The sequence below is a fragment of the Neophocaena asiaeorientalis genome, unplaced genomic scaffold (genome assembly GCF_003031525.2).
Source record: "Neophocaena asiaeorientalis asiaeorientalis breed wild unplaced genomic scaffold, Neophocaena_asiaeorientalis_V1.1 scaffold629, whole genome shotgun sequence".
Taxonomy (NCBI): domain Eukaryota; kingdom Metazoa; phylum Chordata; class Mammalia; order Artiodactyla; family Phocoenidae; genus Neophocaena; species Neophocaena asiaeorientalis.
Genome location: NW_020175468.1, coordinates 4,143,174 through 4,164,379, shown reverse-complemented (window position 1 = coordinate 4,164,379; position 21,206 = coordinate 4,143,174). Strand labels below are relative to the sequence as shown.

General features: G+C 57.7%; 2 protein-coding genes across 3 annotated transcripts; one reads left to right on the top strand and one right to left on the bottom strand.

Annotated features, from left to right (window-relative positions):
• The first annotated feature begins 6 nt into the window (after window positions 1–6).
• CALM3 (calmodulin 3) lies at window positions 7–9,272 on the top strand. Its single transcript, XM_024768470.1, has 6 exons — window positions 7–80; window positions 4,393–4,423; window positions 6,627–6,770; window positions 6,936–7,042; window positions 7,311–7,446; window positions 7,596–9,272. Exons 1-6 carry the CDS (start codon window positions 78–80, stop codon window positions 7,622–7,624), a joined length of 450 nt encoding a protein of 149 aa, XP_024624238.1. The 5' UTR covers window positions 7–77; the 3' UTR covers window positions 7,625–9,272.
• A 4,822-nt stretch (window positions 9,273–14,094) lies between these two features.
• PTGIR (prostaglandin I2 receptor) lies at window positions 14,095–18,327 on the bottom strand. Of its 2 annotated transcripts, XR_003006303.1 has the most exons (3): window positions 17,299–18,327; window positions 15,229–16,259; window positions 14,095–14,729 (listed from the first exon to the last, which is right to left on the bottom strand). XR_003006303.1 is itself a non-coding variant. In XM_024768124.1 (2 exons), the coding sequence occupies exons 1-2, from the start codon at window positions 18,064–18,066 to the stop codon at window positions 15,873–15,875; spliced, it is 1,155 nt and encodes a 384-aa protein (XP_024623892.1). In that variant the 5' UTR covers window positions 18,067–18,327; the 3' UTR covers window positions 14,095–15,872. The 2 variants fall into 2 exon arrangements, 1 of the variants encoding a protein (XP_024623892.1); XM_024768124.1 differs by having other exon boundaries at window positions 14,095–16,259.
• Between the last annotated feature and the right edge of the window lie 2,879 nt (window positions 18,328–21,206).

Genomic DNA, 21,206 nt, shown 5'->3' with positions numbered 1-21,206 from the left:
CCAGCTCCAGCTGCTGCAGCTGCTGCCGCCGCCGGAGGAATCTTGATCCCCGCGCTCCGGACACCCCGGGCCTCGCGATGGTGAGTGAGGCTGAAGGGCCGCCGAGGCTGGGGGCTCTGAGGTGGGCGCGGCGGGGCAGGACCCCCGAGAGCGCGAGTGGAGCCAGAATGGGGGGGTGTTTGGGCCCCGGAGAGCGCCTCTGGACCCCTCTCTGCCCCACTATCGAGGGCATTCGAACCCAGAGCGGGACGTTTGGATCCGAAAAGGGGGTTGGGGCTTCCAAAAGCGACTTTTAGCACCAGATGGGTTCTCTGGCCCCCAGAAGGGGCACCTGAGCCCTCCAAGGGGGTATTTGAACCCAGGATGGAGCATCTGGACCTTCAGAGGGTAAGGGCTCTTGGACCCAGGATGGGGCGTTTGGTCGCTAAGGTGAGGTGTTTGTATTCCAGGGGGGCGAGGTAAGAAACATTGGCTAGGGAAGGGGGTGATTTGTGCCCTGATAAAGGCTTTGGGTCCTGAGAGGATGCAGGGAAGGGGGATCGGAGGGAAGCCGGGCTGCTGGGGAGCTCCCCGAGAGGGGGCCGTGGGTAGCTGTGCCTGGACGGGGGGAGTGCTCCTGGAGGGGCGGGGGGGGCCCTTCTACAGATCAGACCCTTGAGGGGAGAGAAGGAGGTTCTCCAAAGACCGACAGTGCAGAGGAAGGAGGAGGAGGGTGAGATGCAAGCTTGGGGAAGAAGAGCCTGGGGTGGGTGGCAGCCGAGGTTAGGAGATGCTCTGGAAACCTGCAGGGACTGAAGAGGATTGGGGTCGGGGAAGTGGTTAAAAGGGAATGGCGAGCTTGCCAGTGCTGGGGGGACAGGGGGCCTCGTGGTTGATGTGGGGGGCAGCCAGAGAAGGTTCTGCGGTTACTGGTGGGTTAAGGCTATTGAACTAGGAAGGGAGGTTGGGTTTGGAAGTGCAGAGTGTTGTGTTTGGGTCCGTGAGGAGGTGGCTTTCCGAGGTGAGGGGTGGGAGAGGACTTTGGCTTGGGTGGTGTGGGAGGTGGGGTGGAAGGCGATCTGGGGACGTGTTGGAGAAAATGAATGGCGGCTGAGGTGGGCCTCGGGTTGGAGGTGGATGTGGGTAGCTCCCCGGAAGTTTCCAGGGCAAAGCTGGGACAAAGACTGTTCAGTCTGGATGGGGGGTGGGCTGCAGAGGCCGGAGGGAGTGGCTCTCGGGTCCCCTTCCCAGAAAGAATGAAGCTGGGCAGAAGGCAGGGCAGTGGGAGCAGGTGGGCGGAGTTGTTCGGGCCCCTATGGCGCACTGACGCTGTAGGAAATGGGGGTGGGAGATGAAAGTTTGGGCTGCATCAAACGAGCCAGCTTTTTCAGCCTTGAACCTCACCCGCTCACTGTCCCTTTCAGACCAAGAGAGCTGTTCTTTCCAAACAGGAATGCTGGTTTTCTCATGGTCTCCAGCTCCACGCACCGCTCTGCATCTCCTCACTTGTGCCAAATGACAGTGCAGTGCAGTGTGGCGTCGGTGACAATCGGATGCCTGTTCCTGTGGCCTCGGGGTGGGGACTGCAGAGCTTGACTAGAGGAGACCTCCAGAAGGACCCCTTCATCAGCCCGAGGGCCGCTTGTTCTGTTCGGGGCCCTCACTGAGTGCTTCTGTTAATTCACACAGTTGGGGCTTTGAGAGAAAACCAGCATACTAGTTCTTTCCCGGTCCCTGCTACCCGCAACACCCCTAGCCCCCCAGGCTCAGCCTCGGGACCGGGCGCAGCCATCATCCCTGGCAAGGCTGGGGAGAACAGGCCGCCGCTGTTGTGTATCAGATCTCATACTTGCTGACACAGGCCTCATGGCTCCTCTCACCTCTCCCCCATTTTCCCCCAGCAGAACCTTGCTAAACGGGCACCGAATCACTGGCAGGTGCTAGGAGGCCCCCCGCCTCCCAAATAGGACCCGAGCTTTGGCCCTACTAGTTTCTCTTTCCATTTGTAATCGGCAAGGTATGGGTGGGTGGGACAAGTCACTGCTAACTGGCCTTGGACTTTGGCCTGAGCTCTGTGGCTCCTCCTTGGCCCGGGTGAGGGGCCCTGGCCTTGGTTTCTGAGCTCATCTAACACTGCTCTCTGGCACTGGCTGGGGGCTGGGGCAAGGCAGAGAAATAATACCCTCTTCCCTCCCCCACCCCAGGATTATTTTTTTTTCCTTGTCCAGCTCCTTGCTGGAGCCTAAGATGAGGGACATGGAAGCAGGAGACCAAATGGGTTATTTTGGAGACAGTTGTTGGTGAAAGCTGAAAATCTTCAGCTCAGGAAAGGGAAGAAGCCCTGAGAAGGGCTCCCCAGCGGTGATCAGTTTCCTGGGCAGCAGCCATGCTTTGAGATCTCTAGCTCGGAGCTGGGACCTTTCCTTCCCCAAGCAGGGGAGAGGGTCTCCTAACAGGGAGGGAGAGAGTGTGCGATGGGCCCTACAGTCAGAGCCACGCCTATTTGCAGTGACCCCGTAGGAGTGTGGCCGAGCCTCTCTGCGCCTTGCAGCTTGGTGGTGGGGAGCGGCAGACACCGGCCTTCAGAGCCACTCTGGGCCATTCTGCAGCCTGTGCCAACCGCCTTACCCGCAGCCCCTGCCCCTGCTGCCTGAAGGTGGTGTGGTAGGGGCGCGGAGGTCCCCGACTGGACTAGCTTTTTCTATCCAGGCCAGGGGAAGAGAATGAAAGCAGAGGGGATGGCGGCCCTGTTCCCCAGACTGCTGCTCTCCCGTCTGCCTCCTCCCCTCCCCTCCCCTGGCATCACCTGGCCTTGGTAACCAGAAGCCCATCCTCTGTTCTCACTTTCCCCCAGCAGCTTCCTCGGGTGTCAGGACCTAGGGGATCGGCTCCGGCTTCTTTACCCGTAGAAGCCAGGGGAAGCGGAGGAGCAAGGGGCTTGTGGGCCTGGGGCTGCCAGGCTGGCGTTCAGGAGCCCAGCAGCCCTGGGTCTTTTCTGAAAGTGATGCAGAAGTAGCTCCATTTGGCCTCCTAACCTTCCCTTTAGACTTTGGACTTTTCCAGAATGTGCATGTGTGGTGTTTTTCCTTCTCTACCTTCCTGCTTCCCCCTCCCTTAGCCATCTCCCCTCTGTCATCATCACTTTGATTTCCCCTCCCATTCTGACTATTTGGGGCTTGGCCTAAGTTTCTCTTCCCTTAGATTTAAAAAAAAGAAAGAAAGAAAGAAAGAAAGAAAAAGGACATTTGAGACCTGTTCTAATGTGATCGGTCTTCATATTTGGGACAGGGGTGGGGGGTTGTTGCTAGCTCTGGAAACGTTATAGAGAATAATGCAAATACACACAATGGCATGCATCAGTTTGGGGGGCTCTCAGAGTCAACGCTAGGAGCCCCTTTCCCCTAATTGTGAAAGGAAATAAAGGAAGGGGATGGTGGTCTGGGGAGAGCGGTGCCTTTTTGGCAGCATTCACAAAAACCAAGGAAAATTCCTTTTTTGATGCTAAATGTTGGGATTTTGTTCCCCTCATGGCTGCTTCCCCAGAGGATCCCTATGCCTGGCTAGTTCCCAGCACACCAGTGTGGGACAAGCTAGCCTTTGCTTCTCCTCTGCCCCGCCCCCAAGCCCCGCATGCAGTAAGGGCTGCCTGCCACCGTCCTAACGAACAAACGGAGCGGCCAGGGCCGGAGAGGGTTCAAAACTGCAGTGCAGCGGGGGAAGCTGACTTTAGTCCTCCAGCCTCTGCCACCACTGCCTGCTGCAGTCCCCTCCCTGACACCCACCCTTCCTGCCCAAAAGAAACAGCGGAATGGTGCCCCGTGCACAAGAGAGTGGGGGGCTGCCCCCTGCCTGAGCAGGATTCTGTTAGGCACTCGGAGCGCCTCAGAGCCACCAGTTAGGAGAATTGTTGCCAGTTGGGTCCACTGTGCTCGGACCTAGTGCCTCCAAATCGGTGACATAGAAACTAGCGAAGAGCCCCCAGACATCTTCCCTCTGCCCTACCCAAGGACTGGCCTGTTTTGGTTTGGAGCCTTCTAGAGCTGCTTGATTAGGCCTCTAGGGCAACTGCTCCCTTCACTCAGCCTCTGGGGCTCCTGTGCTATGCTGGCGCAGCTGGGTTGGGTCTGGGGCAGCCCTTCTTCCCGCCCACCGTGGCTCCAGAGCACTGGGTTGGATTGGAGACCTCGGAGTCTGGGCGGTGTAAACAGGCCCTGCGTCAGGCTGGTCTGGGTTTCCAGTCCACCTTAGTCCCCAGCTTCCTGGACCACCAGACTTTATCCCAGACCCTGGCTCTGGCATGACCTCCCTTGCCCAGGTACGTGGGTGCCGTGTGGAACCAGCCTCACCAGAGGGGGCCGGGCTGAGCAAGGATGTGCCAGCCTGTGACTAACTTTCTCCTTCCTGCTTTTCCAGGCTGACCAGCTGACTGAGGAGCAGATCGCAGGTGAGCTTGCCTCCCTCCCTCCCCTCCCGCTGCCACGGGAAGTCCTCTGCATCCCCAGCCAAATCTTACTCCGGCGCAGAGGGACCAGGAGGAGCGTGTGACAGATAAACCTGTTGTGTATAAGAGCACACCACCGCCCCAGTAATACCAAACCTCACAGTCCTGAGCCCGAAACTCACCAGATGGCAGGGCTGGTTCCTCTCCTGGCCATGGCTCCTCGGGGTCTTTTAATCAGTGGCTGCAGTGTGAGCCCGACCCCTGCCGGTTAGGTTCAGAAGGTGAGCTCCCTGCCTCACTGTGGGGCTGCAGAGCTCCTGGCCCACTTGAGGAGCCGCCCAGGAGATGGCTCGGCAGGCACTCCCACCTCCGCACTCACGTTTGCACGCGCTCGCACTTGCTTTCTCCTGGGCCAGAAGTGCCTTCCCCCGGCGGTTTGCACTGACGGGCAGCTCCTTCTCATCCTTCGGGTCTCGGCTCCAATGTCGCCTTGGAAAGGACTTCCCTGACTCCCCTCTCAAATAGACAGCTTTCCTTTACTCTCCATCAGGTCACTCTGTTTCCTTCACAGCCTTTCTCTCTATCTGAAATTATTTTATGATGTCTTTACCTGCTGTATCTCCTGTCACTAGATGCGTTCCTTATTTGGGGACTTTATCAGTCCCTGCTGTATCTTTGGTGCCTAAAACATAGTAGGTGCTCTGTAAATTTTTGTTGGCTAAATAACTAAAATGAATGAACAAAGGAATGATCACATATTTCCCAGTAAGCTAAAAGAAATCCTTGAATCCTGTCTAATTCATTTTTGTAGCCGCACTGTCCCCTAAAGCCCAGGAAGTCACAGCTGCAGGAAGTACTGTGTGTTGAGCAGGTTTCCCTGCCCCCCGCCCCAAGACGATGCACTGCCTGAGGACAGAGGCCGGTTCCCAGTTAAGCTCCACAGCCACGGGCTGGAGCAGAGTAGCCCCTGGGCCCCGCAGCGACCCAACCCCAGCTTTGCTGTCACGTTCAACACGCCCCACGTGACTGGTACTGAAGGTCCAGCTTCTGAAGTGGGAGGAGACAGGGATGGACTCGCCTTCTCTCCTTTCCTCCTCCCCCCACACTTTCTGCTTCTAAACTTTGGCCCCCGGTGGCTATGGAGACCCACTGAGGAAAGCCAGAGAACCCCTTGTCGTTTAGTGATCACGAGCGTAGGGTGCCCACATGACCCCCTCCCCCAAAGAGCAACAAGGCCTCAGCACAGGGCGGTGGCAGCATCCCCAGAGAGACACTTAACGCTTCTCCAGGGCCCAGGGGCTCGGCTGTACGTGTGGCTCCTGCCACACTCAACCCCCCGCTCTGCCCTCGGGTAACAAAAACACACGCTCCACGTCACATCCCCGCCCCGTCCCCATTAGCAAACTGTCCACCACCTCACCCCAGCCCACGCCCTGTGGGAATAGGCTGCCAGGCATCTGTTCTCTGAGGGTTTGGGGGTGGGGAGAGCCAGGTGCCGAAACGGGCCCAGTGGGAGGGCAGGAGCCACGCACTTCTCTCCCGCTCCTGAGGCGTCCCCAGCTGTGGCCTTCCCACTCAGTGCCACTAGCGCCTCATCCTCCTGGCTTGGCAGCCATCCCCTCTCCTTCCGTCCCCCCACCTACCCCACGCATCGTCCGTCAGCCGTGCTCTGCTGCCGGCCACCCCCAGACTCCACCATACACAGCGCTCGGCTCCTCTGGAAACCAGGGAACTGGGCTGGCGGTACCAGTCAGGAGGGATGCCGTGCCGCCCAGAGGCGTCCTGCACCTCTCCTTCCCTTCCTTTCCCAGCCAGTTGACCTTGGCTGGCATACTTCAGATAGAGACTTCCCACGGCTCTCATCCCCTCCATGACGTTGGTCCGTTTCATCATTTGAGGGAGAGGCTGAAGCCAGGGACCAAGAAGAAATGTAGGAAGGTCTAAGGCCTCTGTCACCCATTTTCCCCTCTGTCCCCACTGAGCTAGGGTGACAGACAGGCAGCTTTGCCTGGCACAGGCCAGGTGCTCAGTGAGTGTTGACTGAAAGAAGGAAGGGTCCGGCCCTGAGTACAGAGGCGAGAGGCTTGGGCTGGAATTGAAGTCTTGTTCTGGTTTCTTTAGGTGGGCCTGACTCTTTCGGCCTGTCTCCCAAGGTCAGGACTTCCCTGTGTCCTCAGCCTCTGACTCATTGTCTTTCTTCTCCCAGAATTCAAGGAGGCCTTCTCCCTCTTTGACAAGGATGGAGATGGTACCATCACCACCAAGGAGTTGGGGACAGTGATGAGATCCCTGGGACAGAACCCCACTGAAGCCGAGCTGCAGGATATGATCAATGAGGTGGACGCAGATGGTGAGCCCCATGGAGCGGGTGGGCAGCCCCACTCCCGGTCACCCTCACGACCACGAGGAACCTTCCTCCGGTGATGGATGAGCCGGTGTCTCCTCTGCCAGGGCTCCGGGCTCGTCTCCCAGGCCCCAGGCCCAGAGCATCCCTGCTCCCTTCCCCACCTTGCAGGGAACGGGACCATTGACTTCCCGGAGTTCCTGACCATGATGGCCAGAAAGATGAAGGATACAGACAGCGAGGAGGAGATCCGAGAGGCCTTCCGTGTCTTTGACAAGGTGAGCAGGCCTTTCCCAGAGTGGCTCTGGGACTCCGGCAGAGAGCAGAACAGGTGGCGTCCCAGGATGCCCTGTGTAACGGGAGTCAGAACTTCCAGGAGGCCCAGGCCCCAGTGCCATCCCCGCTGCCGACTTGCTCTGCCACCTCAGGAAGCCCCCCTGCCCCTGCTGAGTGTGGGTGACTTGACAGTTCCTGCACTGTGGCCCCCAGGGAAGAGCCGGGCGAATGCCTCGAGCTCAAAGCTTTTGTCTGTCCCCTGACACCCAGGATGGCAATGGCTACATCAGCGCCGCAGAGCTGCGCCACGTCATGACGAACCTGGGTGAGAAGCTGACCGATGAGGAAGTGGATGAGATGATCAGAGAGGCTGACATCGACGGAGACGGCCAGGTCAATTACGAAGGTGAGCCGACCCGGCCCCTGTCTCTGGGCCAGCAGCAGGAGCTTCTGGAACAAGCCCCCAGGTCGGGGCAGGGTGCGGGGTGCGGGGTGCGGCTTGGGGCTGAGCCCTGCTCGCTGGCTGACCTCCTCCCTGTCTGTTTGCCTCCACAGAGTTTGTACAGATGATGACTGCAAAGTGAAGGCCCCCGGGCAGCTGGTGATGCCCGTTCTCGATCTCTCTTCCCGCGCGCGCATCTTCAACACTCCCCTGCGTATCCCGGTTCTAGCAAACACCAGTTGATTGACTGAGAATCTGATAAAGCAACAAAAGATTTGTCCCAAGCTGCATGATCGCTCTTTCTCTTCCTCCCAAGTCTCCTTCCATGCCCCTGCCATCTCTTCCTTTTGCCCTTCCCCCTTCCATTCACATCTTCCAAGGCCTGATGCATTCATAAGATGAGCCCCCTAGTCCCCTTGTCGGGGGGGCCCTGCCCTCCTTCTCCAGCCCGGGTGGCTCTCGTCCGTCTTGGTTTGTTTCTTTTCATATGTCCTCTTATATTTTGGGTGCCGGGTGGCTGCCAGCCCTGTCCCGGGACCTGCTGGGGAGGGGCCGAGGCCCTCTGAGGGCCGGGCAGGAGAGCACGCCTTTCGCTGTTGCATGCGACCAGCCCTGTGATTCCCTGTGCCGATCCCAGCAGCCTGTTGGGGCAGGGGTGCCGAGAGAGGCATCGCAGAAGGGCTGAGGACGGGGCGGGGGGGCGGTTCCAGAGTTGTGGTGTTGACTGGATGTGGCCCAGGAGGGGGTCAAGGGGCGAGGGAGGCTTGGAAGCCGGCATTCTTTACCACTTGAGGAGGCCGGCTCAGAGAAGGGGCCGGAGAGAGTGGACGAGGCTCAGATGCCATTGGCTGCTCTTCTGAACCCATCTGATCGGCTTCCTGAGGTGGGGCTGAGCGGGGCTGCTCCCCGGACCCTCCTGCACGTTGTCCAGCCCGTGCTCCTGACGCGATCTCAAGCTGTCCTGTAAATACCTGGTGCTAACATCCCATGCCGCTCCCTCGTGATGCCCCTGCCCCCCCGCATCGAGGTCCCCTCATCGGAATGGACGTGGGGATGGCCGCTTTGTAATATGCTGGTTATCCTTTCTTTTTCTTCATGCCCCTTAAAGCTTTAATTTTGTCCAACACCGTGCTGGGCTAGCTGAGGGGTGGAGAGAGGGAAGATGTGCCCCACCACACTCTGAAGAGAACATGCCTGCAATAAAACAGTCCCGTCGGCCAGCTGCCCTGGAGGACCAGCGGCCACGGGCAGCTCTGCTTCCTCCGCCGGCCCCTCCCACTCCCCTGTGGTGACTTGGCTGGCTCCCCGACCTTTGTGCTGTCTCTGTGCCCGCCTCTGCCCTCGCCCACCTGCCTGCCCTCGCACTCCCCGGCCGAGAGCATGAGCCGTGACCTTGCTTCTGATTTTCGCCTCTGGGACAATTCAGTCAATGTGGGCAGTTTGGTCATCCGGATTTTTTTTTGTTTTTTTCCCTGTTCATTTCATCTGCCCTCCACTCCCTCCCCAGCCCCAGGTTGATCAAATGGCTTTTCCTGGGACCTGCCCAGCTTTGAGAATCTCTTCTCATCCTCACCCTCGGGCACCCAACCTCCGGGGGACGGAAGGGGAGGGATGGGGCATAGTGGGAGACCTAGCCGAGAGCTGAGGGTTAGGGCAGGTAAGCGTTAGGCTGTGGATGTTTTCGGAGTGTTTTGGTTTGTTTTTTTTAAACCGGGCAATATTGTGTTCAGTTCAAGCTGTGAAGAAAAATATATATCAATGTTTTCCAATAAAATACAGTGACTACCTGACTCCGCTCTTCTACTCTTGTCTTGGTTAATGGGCTTGCCGCCTGGAGCATGGGCCTGGAGCCCTTCCCCGGAAGAGCCTGTCCTCCATGCTCGCTCAAGAGACTTGGCCTCAGCACTGCACAGCCACATTTCAGAGCCCAACCAGACGGCCGGGTGGTTGAGGGCAGGATTCTATCCTGGCGGCGCAGCCCGTCAGCTCTGAGTGCTCGCCATTGGACATCTTGGGACCTGCACACGTGTGCGAGAGAGAATGAGCCCGCCTTAGTGGGGGCCTGTATCAGTCACACGAATGACTGCAAGATGAGGCCTGAGAAGGCCTGAGGCAGGTCCACTGCGTCACAAGAACATCCCAGTTTGGGGGTTGAGGGCGGCGGGCAGCATCAAGCTGAAAGGTGAGTGGTCACCTGGCTGCGTGGGGGTGGGGGAAGGAAAGGCATCATCCCAGAGAACAAGAAGGCAGGGTCAGGCCCTGGGGGCCTAGGCCAGGGTGGGGGGGTCTCGACAGGGTGCTCCGGCCAAGAGGTGACCAGTGTCAAGCGGGAACCCTGAGTGCCAAGTTCGAACACGCGGTGGGGAGAAAAGAGGCGTGATCCCGAGCTCACAGCTTCAGTCAGCTCCTGGAGAGGGCACACGACTAAGATTTGAAAGAAAAAGCCCCAAACAACTGCAAACCATAGAAAGCTCCTCAGCTTCCCTGAGGTAAGTGGGGATGAAAAAGAAAGGAGGGGTGGCCCCGCCCCCAACTACCAAACACTGGTCGATAGACGTCATCTAACATCTGAGCTGCTCTCACTCAACCAGGGGCTGGGCAGGAGGCGAGCAGAGACAGCTCAGTGGAGTAAAAAGACTTCTGCTCACCTTTACCCGGCCTTGGGAGGATGAAGAAGCCTGACAGGGTTCAAACTCAGGGCCCTTCCTGTGGTGGAAAGGAGACACATTTTTCCAAAGCCCCAGTTTCTCTGCCCCCTTTTTCTGCCATCTGGTTGGGGCTCGAAATTGGTGCAGTAAAGATGGTAGAGTGTTGTGGGTAAGAGCTCAGGGTCCGGGGCACTTAACTGCGTGCATGGCCTTGGGTAGACGGCTCTCTGCCCCTGTTTGGAAAGTGGGGCTGTGATAACACTGACCTCGGGACTTCCCTGGTGGTCCAGTGGTTCAGACTCCATGCTTCCACTGCAGGGGGCGTGGGTTTGATCCCTGGTCAGGGAACTAAGTCCCACATACCACGTGATGTGGCCAAGAAAACCCACTGACCAGGGCCAGCCAAGGATTGGTGAGCCCGCAGGAGCCAGGCCTGGGGTGCAGTGAGCGTCCAGGGGGCATGAGCTGCTCTCCATTGGGTGCTTTCTACTCCACGGGCTGTCTTCTAAGCTCTGCCTCTGTGATCTCATTGAATCCTTCAAGCAGCCATCTGGGCTGGGTGCTGTTAGTCCCCATTTGGCAGACTAGGAAACTGAGGCCCAGAGAAGAGCAGGAACTAGTCCAGGGTGATTAAGCAGAAAGTGAGAGCTGGAATCTGAAGCAGATGTGACCTGAGCAGTCAGTCCATGCTCTCAGCTGCCTGACTTTAGAGTAAATGGTCTTTTTTTTTTTTTTAAGATGATTTCAGGTAGGCCAGAGACAGCCAGTGGGAAGGCTAGGCTGAGGCTGGGGTCACAACAGTGGAGTCTGAGATGGGAGCTGCCTTCTTAGCAGCCAGGATACCTGTGGAAAATTCTGGTCTTATAGCTGTGAAGAAGATAGGTTTTGGTGACTCACAGGATTGGGCTCCAACCCAGCGTCACCACTGCAGTGTCTGTATACTCACTAAGCCTCAGGTCCCACCTCTGTCACTTCCTACCTGATAACCTTGGAGCAGTGACTTCACTTCTCTGAGCCTCAGTTTACCAGTCTGCAAAATGGAGCATAGTAATTGTCTCTCAAAGGAGGATCAGAAAATATTGTGCCGCTTTTTAGACATCGTCTCATTTACTTCTCACCCAGGCCAGGTTGAGTCCTAATAAAATTTAGTATGCATTTATGACATGCATCCTCCCCAGTGGGCATATGAGCACAAGATAAGTTATCATCAAGAGCTGACAGGAGGGGGCTTCCCTGGCGGTCCAGTGGTTAAGACTCTGCACCTCCACTGCAGGGGCGTGGGTTCAATCCCTGGTTGGGAAGTGTAGCCAAAAAAAAAAAAAAAAGAAGAACTGAAAGGAATGGAGGCGGGGCGGGGGGGGCAGCTAAAACCTCTAGCACCACACTTCTCGGAAGTGGGTGAGCTGGGACTTGAACCCCAGATTATTCGCATCCCAAATGCCCACGATTTTAACCACTGCATTGCTTTGCCTGCACTTCTCTACTGCCCCGTCATTTATTTTCCCCCTTGGGCCCTGTGTTTTGACTTTTACTTCCATATGGCCTGCATTAAGGCAGGGAGGGGCAAGCATCAGCTGATGCTTGCTGTGGGTCATTTCCAACTCAGGCTCACAGATCCTCTGGGCCAGCTCAAAACCTGTCCTGAGAAAGTGACTACACAGGGGGACACATCGGGAAGTGCCCAACTGGGGCCCACTGGAGGGAAATCCAGGTTCCCCTCACCTCCCAGAGGGGAGCTCCAATGCAGTGGCTCTGGAACCACCTCTAAGTGTCATTCCCAGTGTGACCAGCAGGTGGGGCAGTGGCCACAGAAGGCCCAAGAGCAGCTACTCCCGAGGACTGGCCAGGGTGTATGTGTGTGTGCATGCTTAAGTTCCATCTGTGCCCGAAAGTCAGAAATGAATCAAGAAATGAAGTTAAAAGTGCATCAAGTCTCCTTGAGGGAGACAGACCTGTTCCCAGCGTGTCACTTCTTGATCCCAACGCCAGACCAGAGCGGGCGCCTCCCTTTCACTGTGTTCTCAGTACATTCCACAGCTTGTAAATTTATATTTTTGTGGCTTATTGTAATACATATTTCTGTGATTATTAAATTCTCACCACCACTGAATTGTGAGCGAGGTAGGGCCAAGGCGGTGTCAGTCACTGCTATTTCCCCAGCAAGCACAGAGCAGCCGTGGGTCCAGAGCAGGCTCAAGGGAACGTGTGTTGAATGAATGAATGAGACGAAGGAAAGGAGGCATCAGAGGTCAGAGTCAGAACTGCGAGCACAACAGAAACACTCTTCTTTACTTGGTTAACTTTCTTCCAATCCTCAGGTCCTGGCTCAGCCATCTCCTCCTCCAAGAAACCCTCCCTGATGTCCCCCAAGACTCCACCCTTCACAACGCCCAGCCCTGCCCCCTCTGAACTGTGAGCTCCAGGAGCGCAGGGCCAAGGCTGTCTGTCCCTGCCATGTCCCCAGCGTCATAGGGACAAAACCTGACGTACAGTAAGCCCTCAATCAGAGCCTGCTGAATGAACGAACGGACGTCTGTGCTACAACAGGCTGCAGTGAGGACCATTGTGGAGCCTCAGATGCACTGAGAGCGCCTGAGAGGAGTGATTAAGTCTTCAAGGAGGAGGAATAGCCTAAAGCAGGAATTTGAAGGGCAAGGGAGCTTTTGACGGTTGGAGAAGGGGAAACACGTCTCATGGGAAGGGTGCGCTCAGCGAGCTAAGAGGTGGAGGCCCCAAAGGTCATGGGCTCTTTGGGGAAACCTCGGTTGTCTGCTGTGGCCGAGCAGAGAGTGTGGGAGTTGGCCTCGGGGCAGTGGGAGCCCTTGGAGCTCGGCAGGCAGGGGAGGAACCATTCAGACAGGACCTCCAGACAGGACCATGGCAGCCAGCGGAGAGGTTACCCAGGCAGTCAGGGGTCAGGAACCAGCCAAGAGAGGAGCTTCCAAATCATCCTGGAGGGGCCGAGGGAGTTGTTTGAAAACCCGCACCCTGGCAGACAGTGTAGACATCCAGGCCAGAGCTGGTGGGGCTCTAAGACAAACAGTGGGATGCAGAGGAGGGGGAAGATTCCTGAGATGTTAGGCCTGGTGGGTAAAAGCCAGCAGAAAACCAGCTTCAACACTTAATCCTCTCCTCCCCTTAATCCACATCCGAAAAATAGGACTGATAATGGCACTCACCTTGGGTGAGGATGCTGTGGGTTCTAAAGCCCAGCCCTGCCCTGCCATTCAGCGAATGCTGAGGCCAGAACTGACCCGCCTTCCAGGGGCGGCACAGAGAGAGGAGGGAAGCGTGCCTCCCACCCCCGGGGTCTTGCCTGGACAGGCAGCCCTGCCCCACCTCGACTCCTGCCTGAAACGCAGCCCCTCCATCCCATCCCTTCTGCACGCTCCTCCGGGGCACCTTTGGGCTGGTTCCCACTGAGGCCGGGCCAGGATTGGTAACAAAGGCCGGACCCCACCTGATGTTTCTTGAACTGTTTTTTGGTTTGTTTTGGTACAAGTCAAATTTTTACTATTAAATTCAAGCAATAGGACTTCCCTGGTGGCGCAGTGGTTAAGAATCCGCCTGCCAATGCGGGGGACACTGGTTCAATCCCTAGTCTGGGAAGATCCCACATGCTGCAGAGCAACTAAGCCTGTGAGCCACAACTACTGAAGCCCGCGTGCTAGAGCCCGTGCTCCGCAACAAGAGAGGCCACCGCAATGAGAAGCCCGCGCGCCGCAACGGAGAGTAGCCCCCGCTCGCCGCAACTAGAGAAAGCCCACATGCAGCAACGAAGACCCAACGCAGCCAAAAATAAATAAATAAAATAAAATAAAATATTCTAAAAATAAATGAAAAATAAATTCAAGCGATGCAATATTTCTCTGGCAAGACTGCTATAAAAGTTTCTAAACTTCCTCAATTTTTTTTTTCAGTATTACATTTTTTTTTTATTGTGGTAAAATACCCATAACACAAAATGTACCATTTTAACCATCTTAGAAAGTACAATTCAGTGACATTTAGTACATTCATGACGTTGTACAACCACCGCCGCTATCTAGTTCCAGGACATTTTCATCACCCCAAAAGGAAACCCCATATGCATTAAGCAGTCGTTTGACCTATTTTTAACTCTCGCAGACACCCCTTCAAATGAAACATAATGTCTGGTGGGAAGAAGTCAAAGCAATGGAGAAAAGCGTTGTTTTCAAACAGCATTTGCCCAGATGCCAAAAACCACTACAGTAGCCACAACAACAACAACGGCAGTAACAGTAACCCATACTGTGGGCTTTACTCCAGGCCCTGTGCTGGAGTAATCATTTTCGGGGGAATCATTTAATCCTCAGCACGGCCTTGTAAGCTAAGTATTAGATTATGATCACCATTCTGCGCAAAAGGAAACCAAAGCAAACTCATCAGCCCAACAGTGATTTGAGCTAAGAAGCTAAAAAGATAGACCAGGGACTTCCCTGGTGGTCCAGTGGTTAGGACTCTGGGCTTCCACTGCAGGGGGCACGGGTTCCATGGCCGCCGCTATTGTCTTTATAGGAAGCTCATGCCTCATCTACTCCTCCAGCCCTCCCCAGGGGCAGATTTATTGTTTTAACCCTGAAGCCAAGTGAGAAAGGGGAAACCAGGGCTGGGGGTGAGTCTGGCGGGGGCTTTCCCATTCACCTCCTCCCACCAGCAGAAGCACCACTTCCTTTCATGTTCACTCCTGGAAAACCCTTGCATTCTGTACCTGAGGGCAGGGGATGGCAATGAGAAGGGGGGAGGGGTGGATGGCTGGACATCACCCCAGCAATCAGAAGGGGAATTGAAGGCTGGAAATCACCCCAGAGGAATCCAGGGTGGGGCCGAGACTGCTCTGTGTCCCCAGCACTTGGTAGAGTCAGCGGCCACTATGTTGAATGAATGAATGAATGACATTTGGGTGGCAGTTCCCAGGACACAGGCGGTGAAGTGAGGCTCTGAGAGGGGGCGTAGGGACAGGCACAGGACTTAGGTCTGAGTTCTTGGGCCGTCCCTGGGTTCCGTGCCTCCCACAGCTTCATTCCCCAGCTTCTCCCCCAGCCCAGGGCCCCACCATCCACATCTTGCAATTCACCAAGCCATGCAGTTTCCAGGCACCTGTCCAGTGGTGTCACCCACAATGCAACAGTCTCCCCTTCTTCACCTCCCCTGCGGGGACCAGGCCTCCCAAGTCTGATGGGGAATCAGAAGTAAAGGGAAGCAGGGAGCTTGTCGGAGAATCCTGGGCTCCCATGAGGCAGTGGCTCTTGGAGTGGACTGGGAGAGGGCAGGGCTGTCCGCTGGGGGTTTGGGGTGGGCATCCAGGGCACCCTGCAGTGAATGAGGATCAGAGCCAGAACCCTAACCAGAGCAGACCTGAGTGCACAGAAGCTGCTGGGAACTTTTCTGCCTTCTAAATATTTAGACAGCGAGATGGATAAGCAAAGCGAGGGCCAGACCAGGCCACCCAGGCCACCGGATATTTTGAGAGAACTGTTCTTTTTATGCTCCAGGATAATTGTTTCCTCTCCCTCTCTCCCTCCTCCCACAGCCCATCGTGGCCATCCCGAAGGGGGAGAAATAGCAGCTGATCACCCCCCTGAATCCATGGGGTCAACATTCTGGCCGGCTGGGCTCCAGGATCCAGCTCTGGGCTTGTCCACCCGCAGCCACCGGTCAAGTCCCTGAATTTCTGGCTGCTGCTCTCGGAAGACAGGGCAGGAGATCACGGGGCAGATGTCAGCAGAGGGAGCAGGCTGTCTCGGACCCCACTTTGGACGGTGTTCCCACGGTGCTGCTGGATGGCTGTAGGACAGGCAAGGGTGCCCCCTGCCCCTCGCCCCAGGCTGACGAATGCACCCAGCTCCCATCCTTCCCGCCGAGAGAAGTGGGGGCCCTTGAGCCCTTCCTCCCCGAGGCCCGCTGGGAGAGGGACGTCTGCAAGTCGCCCTGGCCAGGCCTCAGGCACAGGCAACAGAACCAGAGCTTGAGCTGCTGGAAGACGGCCTTGCGGAAAAGGATGAAGACCCAGGGATCCAGGATGGGGTTGAAGGCATTGAAACGGAAAGCGAGGAGGTCCCCCATCTCACTGCTGTCCGGGGCGATGGCCTGGGTGAAGCCGTGGATCTGAGGGCAGAGTGAGGGTGTCAAGCAGCACCCACGAGTCCTCTGCCCCCACCCACACCCCACCCTCGATCCACTCCCCGCACTTGCTCACTGGCAGAAATGAGGGAGGGGTGGCCTGTCCGAAGGGGAAGGAAATGATAAGATGAAAACTAACAAACAAGTGCATCTGAGGAGCAGAGGGAGAGAAAGCCCCAGGAGACAGCCAGCAAAGCCCTAGAGACGGAGAGATGGGGCGGTAGGGCTGGGTCCCAGGGCTGTGTCTGTGTGTGTCCAGTTCCTGAGTCCTCTGTAACCCCCCAAAGGTTTGACGACCCTCAGATCTAGCCCAGCCCTTGCGTTTTACAGAAAGAGAAACCGAGGCCCAGAGTATAGACAGGATGACTGGGTGCCACAGGACCAGGGTTGGCCCCGCTGCAATTTGGGAGGGGCAGGGCAGGAGTTCCTGCAGGAAAGGGGCGAGGCCAGGAGATGCCAAGGGCAGACCCATGGGTGGGGCTGGGGAAGTGGGGAGCACGGTGGCAGGGAGATCAGACTCTGGCATCAGAGGAGCCCAGGGTGCAGACCTGCCTGTGTGATCATGGGCAAAAGGCATCATCACCTGTCCTCTGTAAAAATGGTGACAGGGCAGAGACTTCGTCACATTTCTTGCTAAATGCTTGTGGAATAGATGCATAAGATCATTTTGGAGATTATCAGAGAAAGGATTTCTAAACCACTGAGCACAGGGTGGACAGAGAGCAATGAATGGCGGATCTTATTATCATTGTAGGGGTAGGAGAAGGTTGGTGGGGGGTGGAATTGGTAGGGTTGGGGGGCTAGAGATGTGGAAGGGGGAGACAAGAGTCAGAAGGGGTCAAATGGGGCAGAAGCAAACGGGGAGACTTCTCCAGCAAGTTGGGAGTTGTTTGACCCTGGACAAAGCCTCTCATCTCTTCGGGTCTCAGTTTCCCCATGTGTGAAATAGGTACAAACGATGGAGGATGGCGCTGGGCTCTACCTTCCTCCCCACCGCCCACCCCGATCTGCCGAGGGGACTCACCGTGAGAGGCAGGGAGCACACGGCCATGATGCCCGTCATGAGGGCCAGCAGAATCAGGTGGTCAACCTCGTCTTCGCCCGCCCGGGGGCTGGGGACCAGCGAGCCGTGGTGGCGCCTCTGCTGGCGGTACATGCGGCAGAGGCTGAGGGTGACCGAGCCGTTGCAGAGGAAGATGGCGGCCACCAGCAGGGCCATGAGGCTGGCGTAGGCCAGCGAGAATGCGCAGCCGCCCAGCTCGGCCGAGCGCATGCGGATGAAGCACCAGCTGCCCGGGCAGTACTGCTGGTGTTGGCCCAGGCCCAGCAGGGGCAGCGAGCAGAAGACGGCGCAGAAGGCGTAGATGGCGGGCAGCGCCAGGCGGGCGCGGCGCGGCCCGTCCAGCCGGGCGTAGAGGTAGGGGTGGCTGAGCGCCAGGCAGCGCTCCACGGCCATGGCGAAGAGGATGAGCGTGGAGGCCAGGCCGAAGAAGGTCATGGCGAAGGCGAAGGCATCGCACAGCGCCGGGCGGCCCCGGGCCAGGCCCAGCAGCGAGCTGTTGCGGGCGTAGGCCGCGAACACCACTGGACTCAGGAAGCACGTGCCCAGCAGGTCGGTGACCGCCAGCCCGGTGACCAGCACCGCGAAGGCCGAGGGGCGTGACCGTCGCCGCGCCCCCAAGATGCCCAGCGCCAGCCCGTTGCCCACCACGCCCGCCACGAACATCAGGGCGCTGGTGGCCGGGCCCACCGAGTCCCGCACGTACGTGAGGTTCTGGCACGAATCCGCCATCCCCGGCCTCCCGCGGCCGCCCGGGCCAGAGGGGTCCCCGGGGTGGGAGGTGGCGACGGAGGGGAGCCGAGCCGGATCCGGCCCTGCGACGCCCACCACCGCGCTCCCCTCCCCGTGGTCCTCGCTGCAGTTGGAGGTCGGGTGGAGGGAGGGTCCCAGCCAACCCACCGCAATTCTTGTGCGACTATTTCTCTCCCCTCTGTCTTCCCCAGGCTCTGGTACTCTCTCTCTCTCCTTCCCCTGTTTCTTTCCTTCCCTACATCTGTCTCTCTGTCTAGTCTTTTCCTCTTCAAGCCCCTAGTTCTTTCCTTCTCTGTCTCTGTCTCTTGCTGTGTCTCTGTCTCTGTCTCCTCCCTGGTCCACCCCCTCTGCCTCCCTCCCTCCCTCCCTCTCTCCTGACAGCCGTCTATTCCCTTCTCCGCGTTTCTGCTTTCCCAGCCCCTCCTCACTGCCTGCGGTCTCTCTCAGCTCCTCCTCTGTCCCCTCGCTCCTTCTCCAGGGTCGTGCTGGCTGGGTCCCTCTCCGAGTGTCAGCTTCTCCCTCCTCCCCTCCCTCCTCCCTCCCTTTCTATTCATCTTGCCTGCTCACCCCGGCTTTTTCATTTCCTCTTTCTGCCCCACGTTCCCCCGCCTCTGCTTTCCCCAGAGGGTCCTGGCCTCCGTCCGCCTTCCCTGGCACGCTCCCTCCATGCCCTCTCCCCAAGACATCCATCTCCCGCCTCCCCCTCCCCCTCCCTGTGTCCCCTCACGGTCCCCATCACCGAGCCACCTGCCACCTGGCACACTCAGGACTCTGCCAGCGTTCTTCCCTTCCCAGCGTCGGCCGGGTGGGGATCACCTGAGTCGTCATCACCCTGGAGCTGGGAGTTTGCCAGCAGGGACCCGGGCGGGACCTGAGGAGCACAGCTGACCAGTCTGCAAGGCTGTCTGGGGTGGCTTCTGGCATCTATTCTGGGATCAGGCCCCACGGGGTTAGAACATTGCCCAAGGATTGAGAAATGACCAGGAAATTCCTGCCTGATGTAGTGTTTTCCAGGCACAACTGAGCTTGCTTTTCCCTGGACACAGTTCACTCCTTCCATGAGACCAGCCCCCACCCCATCCCGCCAGGATTTCCACTGCTCAGCATCAAAGGGGAGCACCCTCCCGCCCTCTTGCCTCTCACCCTAGCACTCCCAGGCCTCAGGCCAAGCTCTGGTGACCTTGACTTCAAAGAATAATATTTTAGCCACAGACAGCCGTCCAGGGCTCCAGCACTGCTGTTCCTTAATTTCTCCCACTCCTCTACAAACACATCACCAGCCGCAGAGCCGCCACCCTCCAGCCAGTGTGAGCAGCCTGTGTGTCCCAGACGCCAGCACAGCGGTCACCCGTCCCTGTTGCCACTGAGCCTGTGGCTTTCCATGCAGCCTCCCAACCCATAAGGGCCAGATGGGACCTCAGAGACCTTCTCAGACACCTCTTATTTTTCAGGGAGTCAGTTTAAGTGCAGAGATGACAAATTCAAGATCTCACTCCATTTGACTGGAGTTTCTGTCCCAGTTCGACCACCTCCTTGCTATGGGATAGTCCCAGGCCAGGATGAGAGAAGCCAGTGGACCTCGGTTTCCTAATCTGTACAATGGGCTTCATGGGCCTGGTGGCCGACCGTGGCCAGTGGCCCATCCCAGACCCCTCTCTGTAACAAGGAGAGAGCCTATGTACATACCATATCCCATCCAAGGCCAGGGAGGATGCCCCTGACCCCAAGGACTGGGCGCTGGGCAGCTACAGACTTCCCCTCTCCGTCGCCATGCCACCCCTGCTTCCGTGACCACAATCCCCTCACCCCTCCCCCTCCTCCATCTCCCTATCACCCATGCCCAGCTGGTACCCCCAGCTTCCGCCGGGATGGATGCCCCAGCTCCAGCCACACCAGGGGCTCCAAGAATGACCCTTCAGCCCCACTCTGAGGGTGCCTGTGTGTGTGTGTCTCAGGCATCCTGGCCACGTGGTACCGCCCTCACCCTCTGCGATCCCAGGCGGAGCAGAGGGAACTCAGGAAGTTCTATCATATTAATGAAGGATGATGCCTGGCAGGCTCGCGTCCTGTCTCTGCATCAGGGATGTTGCAGGAGTGCCAGGGGAGGTGGGGGTGGAGCTCTGGTTCCTGGAACTTCCCTCCTACTGGCTTCCTGCCCCCACCAGGCACTGCTGAGCGTTCAGGAAGTCCACGCTGCTCCCATGCCCATCGGGGCCTCAGACAGGCGCCTCCCCCAGGCCTCAGTTTCCCCACCTTTGCCGCTGGGGGCCGGGAGCCCTGGAGACCCTGGCATCAGTTCTGTGCTCCAGAGCAGGAGAGGTGGCAACTGTAACTCACTCCTAAGGAGAGGACTAAGGGTCCCTGGGGTCCATGCCAGTGTTGGACACGCTCACCCCACGACAAGGGCACAAAGCGTTCCCCTTCCACCCGGGTGCCCTGGGGTGAGAGGTCACCCCAGCTGGGCTGGGCTGGGGATGGCGTGACTTCCAGGGGCGGGAAGAGCTGTGGGAAGGAACTGCTCTGGATGGGTGAGTCAGCGCCCTCCCCCTGCCACAAGTCAGGCCTCCCCAGAGGGACCCTGGGGCAGTGCCACAGAAGAGAGAGGACAGCCCAGAGACAACTGGAAATGGACACACAGCACTGGGAGCGGGGGAAGAACGGGTACCTGGGAGGGGGTGTGCTAGGGACTGTGGATGTGTGAACTTCATGTGTGGGTTTGTGTGACCTAAGCGAGCATCGTATCAGCATAGTGAGTGAGTGTGTGTGTGTGTGTGTGTGTGTGTGTGTGTTTGTGTGTGTGTGTGTCAGTGGAGGGCATTCTTTCCTCTAAAGTCTCTTTGTGCATCTGTGTCTACTGGTGCGTCCACACGTGTCTGTTTATTGGGGCCCACCTGTTTCTTTATGGCTGTGTTGGCCCACGTGCGTCTCTAAGCCTCAATGTTCTTCATCACATGGCTGCCATGCCCTTGGGATGTTGTTGGAAGGTTAGAGACGGAGTCCACCCTGCCTGCCTCTAGGAAGTCCTCAAACAGCTACCGTTGGTGGTGTTATTCATTCAGCGAACCCTAACCCACTCACCGTGTGTCAAGGGCTAGGGACGCAGAGGGCCTCAAAGGGCA